This window comes from Amphibalanus amphitrite, unplaced genomic scaffold, assembly GCF_019059575.1.
Source record: "Amphibalanus amphitrite isolate SeventyFive unplaced genomic scaffold, NRLGWU_Aamphi_draft 001483F_arrow, whole genome shotgun sequence".
Taxonomy (NCBI): Eukaryota; Metazoa; Arthropoda; class Thecostraca; order Balanomorpha; family Balanidae; genus Amphibalanus; species Amphibalanus amphitrite.
Window position 1 is genome coordinate 76,376 of NW_024882976.1, and position 12,489 is coordinate 88,864.

Consider the following 12,489-nt stretch of genomic DNA (forward strand, 5'->3'; position numbering starts at 1 on the left):
AATTGTTGCAATATCTCGGTAACTACTTGGCCGATTGCGCTGAAAGTTGGCATGTAGGTAGACACCCACTAGGCCCTGCATATCCATGTGCCAGAGTTGGGGTGCTGCTGCACGTGCGCACGTGCAGGGGTCGTTTCCAGATCTCGAGAACGGCTCGACCGATTGCGCTCAAATTTGGTACACAGTTAGGGACCGGTTAGTAGGGTGCCGTGCACAAGTCAGTTGGGACCCATTTTGCACGTGCGCACGTGCAGGGTGCCGCTTCCAGATCTCGAGAACGGCTGGGCTGATTGTGCCCAAATTTGGCACATCGCTAGAGACCGGTTAGTAGGGTGCCGTGCACAAGTCAGTTGGAGGTACCCCCTCGCAATTTCGCACGTGCAAGGCCCACCCTCTCGCTCGCTCCGTTAGTCGCCCCAAAAGGCGTTATACTGGTACTAGTGCATCCAGTGATGCCCTGTGGAGAGCACACAGGTGAGTGTTTGAAGTAAGCTGGTATAAACCCTGAAAAGCGGGGTTTATACCAGTTCGCCCAGTACTGTCCCATGGAGAACACGAAGATGAGAGTCACCAGGGGTAGTTATGGGCGGAATTTATATTAGTTGTACCGGTGCTACCCAATGGACGACAGAAAGGTAGGCGTGGCACTGGAGTAGGGCAGTGCAGGTGAAGCATTGCGACAGCACATACCTGGGTGGGGGTGGGGGATGAGTTGTCGTAAGATAAGCTTGAAACATGATAACTTTTGTCGATTTTTTATCCAATTCGTTTGTTTGAATCGACTTGGTATCAGTAAACAATGCAAACGTTAAGTAAACAATGTGATATTTCAGAAGAAAATTTACTGACATAGAAAAAGGGAGGAGCATGCCAACATCAGAGGAGCATCATAAAATCGTTTTTAAAAAGCTGAACACGAAAAACGCTGGTCCAGTGGCTACTTGCTACCATAGGGGAAGAGGATACAATATACATAGTCCACTGCTGTTCAATATTGTCCATGCAAAACGTGCTACCATCAGGCTGACCAAGAGTTATTCTGACCTTCAGTTCAAGCTGATAGTGTTCAGACTTCAGATGGCAGCATTCAGACAGCAGGGTTCACTGCTCAGTGCTCAGGCATAGAGCTGAGATTGAAGTGTTGGCAGCTCTAGCGAATGGTCTTACCGAGCTCTGACTTCAGTTCCAGATCGTTCTGGCGGCGGCGGCGCTTCTGGCCGTGTGCGCGCCGGAGCAAACGGCTCCCGGCGGGCCCCGGGAGCGGCGCCAGGCGCCCGCCTACAGCCCCCGCAGCTACAGCCGCGCCTCAGCCCACAGCAGCCCGCGGGGCCACCACACAGCCGCAACGCACAGCTACCGGACGGCGGCCCAGCCCGGCCAGAGCACCTACCGACACACCTACAGCTCGGCGACGAGCCAGCCGACCAGTGGTGGACAAACCTACCAGTGGAGCTACCAGTCTCCGGGCTACGCGGCGGCATACCAGCAGACAGCGTCCCAGACAACCACCGCAGCCCCCGCCTACCAGGGCAGCTACAGCACACCCAACTTGTGGCAAAACGGCTACAAAGCAGCGTATGGCAGCCAGCCTAACTACCAGACCCAGAGCAGTCAGTCTGCCGGCTACAATACACCGGCAGTGCGGCAGGCAGCCTACGGTGTACCGGGCTACCTGCAAACGGCGGGCGGCCAGAACGGCTACCAAGCGGCGGGCACGCAGGCCAGCCAGCCTGCCGGCTACAATACGCAAACAGCTCTGCAGGCAGCATATATAGTGCCGGTAAACTATGCCGCTTACGCCGTGTCAGCGGATGGCCAGACGGGTTATAAGTTAGTGACCACTCAGCAGACTGGCTATAGTGAGCCCACAGCTCAGCAGAGTGGATATGACGCGCAGACGAGTGGATATGACGCCCAGCAGAGCGGGTATAACACGCCAAGTCAGCACGGCTACGGAACACCCAGTGAAGGGATAACACCCACGGCCGCTGCTGTCTACAACACCGGCCACAATGCGCCCGCCTACGATCACGTTCATAACAGTGGATCAGCGCCTCACAGAGACTATGGTAGCGCCTCGAACCTACACACTAGTCCCAATGCCGTCACTGGTAGCTCAGCAATCAGTACCGAACAGCGAGTCCCAGCTCCAGGCCGCACTAGCAGCACCAGCTCGCCAAGCGTCACCGGCACCAGCCCACCGGTCGAGCCGTCGACGGGTAGCGGCCGTGCTCGCCGACGGAATCAGACTGTCGGCACGAGCTCCGAACCTACTCCGAGCTCACCGACGGGGGTAGAGCGGCGCGGCCCTCCCCCCGCCGACCGACGAAAGAGCCGCCGCCGGGGGCGGACCTCTGCGACTGGCCGCGGCAGATCCGCTGACCGCCCGCCAGCCCGCACAGCCAACTACCAGTCCCCGACCGCTGCTCCGGAGCCGGCCAGTGGGAAAAGCGGAGGCAGTGGAAAGAACGGACCGTCCGCCCCAGCTGACCCGGCGCTGCAGCAGAATCACCGCAGGACAGAGGTCAGCCACTTCACCAAGAATGAAATAACATCCGGTCAACGCCGCAAGGACCAGGGACTCCCCAACAGCCCCACGGCTTCAGGAGCTCGGTTCTCAAACAGCTTCAACAGCCAGAGCTACCAGTACAGCTGTAGCGGTCGCTCCTCCTCCCGGAGCGGGTACAGGTGTACCGGGTACCGGGAGAGAACGTACACAAAGTCCGGCTCCGAGCAGCCTGGCTACACGACCACGTACCGAGAGGCGTTCACCGGCCCCGCGCCGCCGCAGAAGAGCAGATACGACACCGCGTACTATCCCTGACCGAGCAGTGAAGCGTGTCTACGAATCTGTTAATGTTTTGTCTTTTATATACAGATAGATATGTGTGATATGTAGAAATATATGGCCAAGTACTCGTCACAATTGGAGAGCAGACACATGAGCTTATTCAAGTTTCAGCACAATCGGTCCGGCCGTTAAGGAGTAAATGTACGCAGAACAATTTTGTCACCGATAAGTTGGCATGTGGCACTCGCCGGGACTGTAACCTACTGCATAAAGAGCAGTCATATCGGGGTGGAAGGGATGGGTCCACCATACGGCAATGAACACTCATCTAACGGATGTACTGTTGCGAGGATAGAAGTTTCTCAAATACGTTGCAGGAGGGGCTGAGGCGCACATACTTTTCCTCGTTATATTTGCAAAGACTCGCTCGAGCTTTGCGGCCTGAAACAAAAATACAACGCACACATATAATTATCTGCATTATCCCCGCTTCAATTAATTTTAGCAAAGGTGGTGAGAGAAAATTGAACGAAGGTATCATTTTTAAAATGCACCCAACTAATATGCCTAAAAGTCCAACTCATTACATTCCTAAAAAAAAATCAACTCAATGGAAACTTAACCCTCGCCCTGGCAGGGGGGGGGGGGGTCGATGCGACCCCCCCCCTAGGGTTTTTCGAAGATAGCGTAAAAACGGCGGCGCGCAGCGCCGCCAAATTTGGCACAGCCTATGGGGCAACCTTTTTACATATGACCTGAAAATTTCAGGTCCAGGTGACTTGGGTCAGGTCACCAGGTCAGAAAAACCGGTACAAGGTCATGGTCAAATTTCAATTTTCTTTTTACACCTGTCCAACTCACAGTTTTGGACTGGTTTCCTTCAAACTTTCAGGATGTGCTAAGTTCACCGAGTTGTATAACATATAGTTCGGGTTTTTCAAGGTCACTGACCTGAGGTCAGTTAGAGGTCATTACGTCGTAATGTTAAGCCTATGGGAAAATACTTAATTCGGAAAATACTTGATATACCCGCTTCGTTCTATCACGTTTGTGCTTTGAAACCACAGTACTTAACAACAGGTTACTTGGTGCTTCTTTGTTTGGTGTACTTATCCATGGGACAGGTCAAATGAGGTCAACTGAGGTCAAATGACGTTTTTGCCAATAACTTGGCACATAATGACGCTGGAGCTTAACAAATGGTGTCGTTGTGTTCCTGGTGAGCAGCCGAATCGAATGATGTGCGATATGATGCAATTTGGCTAACTTGAACTTAATTAATTAATTTAAGTTTACTTAAAAATTAATAAAAACTTGAAGTACACTTAAGCGAGCAAAAAAGTACATCATTCGACGCCCCTTGACGTGCTAAGTTCACCGGTGCTTTTCTTTTTTCTCCATCTTAATTAGACCAAAAGTTATAAGCGAAAAACTTTTGATCTGTTTTTAGTGAAATTTTTACATTTATACCCCCCAAAAACCCCTAAATATTGACCTAGAGCAACCAAATTTGCACAGGGGCGAGAACTCCAGGGGGCCCACCTACCTTCCAAATTTGGTGTTTCTAGATGCCATAGGAGCCAATCGCGAGGGGGGGTCGCATCGACCCCCCCCCCCCCTGCCAGGCCGTGTTATGAAAAATGTCATGCCAGGGCGAGGGTTAACATAGGAGTGTCATTATATAAAATACCTATGGTGGACTAAATAAACTGAGATAACCGCCGGACGCCAGATACAATTCAAGTTCATCATACAAGTACATATGTATAACCAAAAGGCGGCCTCCAATAACGAAAAGAATACGGTAGCACACTCGCCATTCGCAAGCATACGTATGCACTGTCGCGTCGCCTTCGGCCGGCGCCCCGGCGTTGGCCACGCCCGTTCATCGGCGAATGTCTAGGTCACGGCCCGACTCCGAGCCGTATAAAGCCGCTCCGGTCCGCAGGTCGGCATCAGTTGATCACACAGCTCCACAGCACAATCAACATGAAGGTAGGTGCCCTCCAAACCGAGGCTGTTATGGGGAAGTTTGTTACGCAAACCCAGGCGGAGTGGTCAAAATGAAGGAAATGGTAAAAGCTTTGTGAATGGGATATTCTTTCGAATATCGACAAGCCATTGGAACAAACTAGAACGAGAACAAACGATTCAACCTTGGCCTAAACGATTCAAATAAATTGACTATTATCCTATGTTTCAGTTCTTCGTGGTTGCCGCCCTGCTGGCCGTTGCCGCCGCCGACAGCGCGCCCTCCTACGCGCCCAGGCCCGCCTACCACCCCCAGCCGGCCTACAAGCCCGCTCCCTACCACCAGGGCAGCTACGACCAGCCGCCCAAGTACGACTACAGCTACGACGTCCACGGATACGGAGACTACGAGCCCGTCTTCAACGCCCAGGAGGCGCGTGACGGCTACGCCACCCAGGGATCTTACTCGGTTGTGCTGCCCGACGGCCGTACCCAGACGGTCACCTACCGTGTGGATGACGCCTACTCTGGCACCATTGCTGACGTCACCTACGAGGGTGAGGCTCGCTACGACGAGTACAAGCCCAGCTACAAGCCCAGCTACCCTCAGCCGAGCTACAAGCCCACCTACAAGCCCGCCTACGGCAACTAAGTCAGAAATACGTGCATTGTATGCTTGAATGAATTCTGTTTGTGTTGTATTTATTGTGTGATGTCCTTTGTCAATAAAGCCAAACACCGTTACTTCATTTCTGGATTGCGCGAGGAGGTGGAAAGAACGACACTAATGAAATCCAAGATCAGTTCGAGGATCTCCATAACTGATACCTTTTCGAAATGTACAGGGTGTCCGGAAATTATTTGCCCCTTGTTCATTCAGTTATAATCCCACCGTGCGCTTTAAGAACTGTTGAAAATTTGCTAAGACCGTGCCTCAGGCTATCCACAGCTGTCCGTTAGCCACATGACCTATCCTGGTCACCTGACTTTGACACTTGCGAGGCGCCAGGGGTCAGAGTTTGGCAGGCGTAACTCGCACGTGAACGTGGTGTCTACTATGACGAAAGAAACTCTTTGACAAAGCGTCATCGCGCTGAAGTTATGGTGAAGACTGAAATGAAATAGGAAGTCAAATCGAATCCTCTGTCCTAGTCCCAATCGAAAACTGTGTGGAATCGTGAAGGAGAGCTCAGCAAGATTGAGCCAGAAAACGGACTTAAGAGGAACCTGTGAAAGGTGTGGCTGAACATCAGCGCTGTTACTTTGGACATCTTGATCTATGGAATGCCAAAGCGGATGAGGGAATGGGTAGGACAGGGCAGAGGATAAGTCGGTAAATAAACCATGACCCGGGGGCCCTTTGTTTATTAATTATGGCGGCGAGCTGATGGAGGGGCTAATAATTTCCGGACACCCCGTAGACAGAAATGAACGTCTTACGGTCAGCTAAGATGCAATATGATGGATGAGACACTTTCTTGTATGAATATAAAATGCTACTATTTCATAATGGCACTTAGGCAGTGCGCTGGTTCATACAAAACTGAGTCCTGATGGCTTAATTAAAATTAGAGGAAGTTACAACGGGCTGGGGCTCCTCAACTTTTACGCTATGATAGACTGCTAGAGTTTGAACATAAATTCTACAGCTTTTTTCCTTCAGTCTGAAAAGAGTTCAATTCGAAAACGATGCACTTCATTTGGGAAAAAGCGTTGTAATTCAAATTGAATTACTTTTTTCAAATTGAAATGCATCTTTTTCAAATTGAACTCCAACTTTTCAAGTTGAAGGAAAAAAGGTGTAGTCTCTATCACTGCTAATACCATAGAGTTAGAGCATGCCCGGGCCACGTAGCGACAAGCGGAAATCGGCGTTTAAAAACATAAAAAATTAGCAGAAAAATAGCATAGTCATTTTTTACATTCAAAGACCTCTTTCACTAGAAACTTGTAATTGCAAGTCTTTTTTCTTGTGAAATCAAGTTTTTTCTTTGTAATTGCAAACTTTATTTCTTAGTGAAGCATGCCTCTAGTCACCAGTTATCATCGGCCAAATGTACACTTTTTCAAACAAATCGGCGCATAACTCATAAGCTAATATGATTTGTGCTTTATCGGAAAATCACAAATCATATTAGCTAATGCTTTGTGCTTTGTGCGGAAAAGTGTTATCGATAGCTCTTTCGAGCCTCGTTCACGAGCATGATGTCATATTTGACCACAAATCAACAGCCATGGACAAAGGGACCTAGATTGGAAATTGCTTTTCCTTCATCCAAGGTTTGACCTCCACAGGGCAAAGACAATCCCAATGGATGTCTTTTGCCGAAATAACTCCTTGCCTTCTGCGAACATTCAATGCTCAGGCCATCAGGACACCATTAAACAATCGCAAAGATATATGTAACCTGGGCACTGGCCAGTGAACAGTGAAAGATGTAACGTTGTCGATCAGCATCTTGATAAATGGCATTATTTACCGGCTTCAAATAGGAAAGCTCACATAATTTATTTTCAGGTATGCCTAAATGATATTTGACCGCCAAACTTGAAATGCTCGCCTTCGCTTCTTTGCAAGAACACTTTCTATTAAAAATTCAACGATTGATCAGTCTAAAAGTGTATACAACATATAGCTCGAACTTAAGATATCGGTGAAATAAGGTCAGGGTAAGGCGACCCCTCCATTTCAAGACAATGGTATAATTGAAGTATGCTTCTTTCGGACGAAAGTCATGTTGAACACTCGCAAACATCGCGTAATGAACACTGAATCGAAAGTTGCAGTCGTGACCGCTCTTTAAAACCCTGAGGTCATCGTAAACCGAAAAAAATCTGACAGTCTTTCAAATCTAATTTTCGTTAAGATATGCTAGAGCGATGAAAACACCCTAGCATTCATCTTAGCGATACGGATCAGCGTAGTTACAACAGGACCGCTAGGGTATAGGCTAGTTCATTATCTAAAGGTAAAATTAAAGGTTAAACTAGAGGTACAGGTTTACGCGATAACTGTATGTTTTGATATGTATGATTAACGGATGCATTAGTTTGGGTGTAGAAACTTGCATTTTTATTGGTATTATTTGTGAAGAACTGGGTAACTGCTTTTAACTGAAGTGTAAAGTATGATGGTGATGCATGCGAGTTGTTCGAGCCCTTTGTAAGTTAGGATGTTACTCAATTCAACCCTACCCTACCCTACCCTGCCCTACCGTACCCTACCCTACCCCTACCCCTACACTACCCTAACCTACCCTACCCTACCCTACCCTACCCTTACACTACCCTACCCTACCCTTACACTACCCTACCCTACCCTACCCTACCCCTACCCTACCCCTAACCCTACACTACCCTACCCTACCCCTACACTACCCTACCCTACCCCTACCCTACCCTACCCAACCCTACCCCTAGTCCCTACCCTACCATATCCTACCCTACCCTACCCTTACACTACCCTACCCTACCCTTACCCTACCCTACCCTACCCCTACCCCTACACTACCCTAACCTACCCTACCCTACCCTTACACTACCCTACCCTACCCTACCCTACACTACCCCTAACCCTACACTACCCTACCCTACCCTACCCTACCCTACCCTACCCAACCCAACCCAACCCTACCCCTAGTCCCTACCCTACCCTACCCTACCCTACCCTACCCTACACTACACTACACTACACTACACTACCACCGACAGTCCAAGTTTCAGCTAAATCGGCCCAGAAACGGCTGAGATATTGCAAAAACAAATTAATTGTATTTACTGGCGAATCCTCTTGGCGAGCGGTGCCTTGTGTCGGCCTTCGTTGTCAAAGGTCAACGACCTCTCGGCTCTGATGCTTTTCACTCAGTTTTTCAAGCGAACAACTGAGCCTAAAGCGCGTGCTCTCTGCTCGGCGCCGGCCGCGCCCAGGCTACTGCAGAGATGCACGCGCTGACGCCGCACCCGTGGTCCGATTGCGCCCATCTTTTGATATGATGGTCCGCCCCACCCAAAGTTTGTGCTCAGTAAATTTCACGTCGCTACGCGGCGCCGTTCCGGCGCAAGAAGACACATAAGGCTGACGGACGTACGTACAGACAACTTATAATTTATTAAGTAAGACTAGGTGTCCAGCATTACGCGCAGCGTAATAAGTCAATTTTCACTAAAATCGGCCCAGTAGCGGGCGAGTTATTGTCTGAATAAATTTGGCGTCTCCTCCTGGCCGGCGGTGCTCTGTTCCGGTATTCATTGCCAAAGGTCAGTGACCTTCCGGCTCTGATTTCGCTCAGTTTTGCAAGCGAAGAAACTGAGCCTACGGCACGTGCTCTCCGCTCGGCGCCGGCCGCGGCCCAAAATGCTGCAAAGATGCGCCCGCCACGTGCAAACCGCTGCACGCACCCCCTCGAAAAGTTGATACGACAAACAGATGCACGCGTCCGACTTGCGCCCAAAATTCCACCCCCGCAGCCCGCACCGTTCCACAGCAATAACCCACCAAGCGTGACTGACGCGTTTCATACAGACATTTTGATTTTTATAAGAGTAACTAGGTGTCCAGCATTACGCGCAGCGTAATAAATCAAGTTTCAATAAAATCGGCCCAGTATCGGCCAAGTTATGGCCAGAATAAATTTGGCGTCTCCTCTTGGCCGGCGGTGCCCTGTTCCGGTATTCATTGCCAAAGGTCAGTGACCTGCCGGCTCTGATTTCCCTCAGTTTTGAAAGCGAAGAAACTGAGCCTGCGGCACGTGCTCTCTGCCCGGCGCCGGCCGCGGCCCAAAATGCCGCAAAGATGCGCCCGCCACGTGCACACCGCTACACGCACCCCCTCCAAAATCTAATACAACAAACAGATACACGCGTCCGACTTACGTCGAAAATTTCACCCCCGTAGCCCCCACCGTTCCAGAGCAATAGCCCGCCAAGCGTGACTGACGCGTTACACATACATACATACATACATACATACATACGGACTACGGACATTTTGATTTTTATATATAAGAGTAATTAAAGATCATTCGACGCGTCTCGACGAACGAAACACGATGCAGGTAATATCAAGTGTCATGTCAAAAGTTAATGCAGAGCACATTTTTCCAAAACGTCAATCTTGACGGTTTTTCCTCTCTGGTACTAAGGTCCCAACTAAAGGTAAAATCCGAGGATACATCAGCGTCAGGGTAAATCCACCGCTATGAAATCACAAACCAAATGAGCCAATTCATCGAAGAAAATAAAACGGCAAAAATCGACCTTTGATAATCTATGGTGACCAGACTATAAAAGCTGAGTTCTTTCTCAATGATTTTTAACATTTTGTCAAGCACCACTTACCATTAAAAAGCAATCCTTTATCTATTCCCACTCACTCTTCACCTTCGGAAAATGTTTCCATTAAAATGAACCAACTATTATTGTCTTTCCCTTTCGCTAGGCAACAGAAGATTCCTCTCTAAATTCATTCAATTTCTCTTATCCTCTATATCGGAGTATTTATTATATGTGAGCGAAATAAAATATCTATTTCCCTCCACCGGCGCCCCGGCGTTAACCACGCCCGTCCATCGGCGAATGTCTAGGTCACGGCCCGGCTCCGAGCCGTATAAAGCCGCTCGGGTCCGCAGGTCAGCATCAGTTGATTACACAGCTCCACAGCACACTCAACATGAAGGTAGGTGCCCTCCAAACCGAGGCTGTTATGGGGAAGTTTGTTACGCAAACCCAGGCGGAGTGGTCAAAAAGAAGGAAATGGTAAAAGCTTTGTGAATCGTTCGAATATCGTCAAGCCATTGGAACAAACTAGAACAAGAACAAACAATTCAACCTTGTCCTAAACAGTTCAAATGAATTGACTATTATCCTGTGTTTCAGTTCTTCGTGGTTGCCGCCCTGCTGGCCGTTGCCGCCGCCGACAGCGCGCCCTCCTACGCGCCCAGGCCCGCCTACCACCCCCAGCCGGCCTACAAGCCCGCTCCCTACCACCAGGACAGCTACGACCAGCCGCCCAAGTACGACTACAGCTACGACGTTCACGGATACGGAGACTACGAGCCCGTCTTCAACGCCCAGGAGGCGCGTGACGGCTACGCCACCCAGGGATCTTACTCGGTTGTGCTGCCCGACGGCCGCACCCAGACGGTCACCTACCGTGTGGATGACGCCTACTCTGGCACCATTGCTGACGTCACCTACGAGGGTGAGGCCCGCTACGACGAGTACAAGCCCAGCTACAAGCCCAGCTACCCTCAGCCGAGCTACAAGCCCACCTACAAGCCCGCCTACGGTAACTAAGTCAGAAATACGTGTATTGTATGCTTGAATGAATTCTGTTTGTGTTGTATTTATTGTGTGATGTCCTTTGTCAATAAAGCCAAACAACGCTACTGCATTGTCTTGGATTGCGTGAGGAGGTAGCAAGAACGACACTCATGAAATCCAGAAGCAGTTTGACGACCTCGATAAATGATAAATTTTATAAATGTGCAAAGAAGGAACGTGCTACAAGTTCAGTTAGCGATCTCATATCATATACCAGAGCTTGAGAATGTGCGAGTCCCGGGCCACGTAAGGGACAAGGGGCAGTGGGTGTACAAGACAAAAAAAAAACAGCCAGAAAGTACTTCAATCACTTTTCAAAGTTAAGCCTCTAGATATCGGTCAATGATAACGATTGTTTTTTGCACATGGACGCCTAGCTGATGAAATGCGATGGTTATCACTTACGACATCAGGGAAAGGAGCAGCCAGTAGCTCTTTCAAGACTCGTTCGCTAGCATGCCGTCAGATTTTCCCTAGATCGACAGTTTGGCCGTTAAAGGGCAATCGCCATCCAAACTGATACTTTTTGCTGAAACGGTTACGTTTCAGTTACCTTGCCTTACGTTCAATGACACTGCCCTCAGGCCAACAGGGCGCGGTTCAACCATTGCGGCATTCCACGGAAATATATCATCACGGCGAGTGGCGACTAACAGTCAAAGAAAGAGATTTGTTATTCAAACATCTTGATAGTTTGAATGGTGCACTGGTTTGAAATCAAAAAGTGTAAAAAAAACTATTTTAGAAACCTTAACCATATTTGACTGTCAAACTTACAATGTTTGCTACAGAGGGATCGACAGAACCAATGCCTTTTAAAATTCAGCGATCGATGAGTGTGGCAGGTATATAAAACGTATGTATACCGAACATTTTAAGAAGTTGGTTGCCAAGAACGGCACAATCGACTAGTATTGATGAATATGTCTATACTATAGGCTGTCGACAAACATTGCCGGAGTGTCCGCTCAAAAACTCTTCTCATTTCTAACTATTAAGCCAATTTGCTGTAGTAACTGTGTCATTAAAAGTTATTATCCCAAAAACACATCGGCTGACCAACTACTTAACCCATGCCCCCCGGGGGGGGGGGGGGTCAGAATCCCGTTTTTCTTCTAAACGCGTTATGCAGTGACGTCAAAGGGGACTCTGCCTCGTCACGTCACGGGAGGCAGAATCCCCTCCCGTTCTACGCCAGTAACTTCTAAACGCGTTACGCCAGTGACGTCAAACTTTAACATACATCAATTTAACAAGTTCATGAAAATTAAAACAAAATCCGTCGGAAACTTTTTGAGAAAATGACGTTTAAGTGACGCAATGTCACGCCATTTTCGCTTCTAAAACTGCAAAACTTCAAACGCCGCTAACCTCTACATTTTTAAAGGAATCAAGACGTAACAAAA

The 12,489-nt window shown here is 49.0% G+C and overlaps 2 protein-coding genes across 4 annotated transcripts in view; both read left to right on the top strand.

Moving 5' to 3' along the window:
* Positions 1–5,506, top strand: part of LOC122373354 (adhesive plaque matrix protein-like) — a 30,616-nt gene extending 25,110 nt beyond the window's left edge. For 2 of the 3 annotated variants that reach the window (XM_043351324.1, XM_043351325.1), the window contains exon 3: positions 5,344–5,506. In XM_043351324.1, the coding sequence (XP_043207259.1) occupies positions 5,344–5,414 (71 nt within the window). In that variant the 3' untranslated portion in view covers positions 5,415–5,506. Of the gene's footprint in view, positions 1–4,740; positions 4,787–4,994 lie in introns of those variants that run through there. The other variant, XM_043351326.1, reaches the window with a different exon arrangement.
* Positions 5,507–10,412: 4,906 nt separating this feature from the next.
* On the top strand, positions 10,413–11,075 carry LOC122373355 (adhesive plaque matrix protein-like). Its single transcript, XM_043351328.1, has 2 exons — positions 10,413–10,436; positions 10,637–11,075. The coding sequence occupies exons 1-2, from the start codon at positions 10,431–10,433 to the stop codon at positions 11,054–11,056; spliced, it is 426 nt and encodes a 141-aa protein (XP_043207263.1). The 5' UTR covers positions 10,413–10,430; the 3' UTR covers positions 11,057–11,075.
* The last annotated feature ends 1,414 nt before the right edge of the window (positions 11,076–12,489 follow it).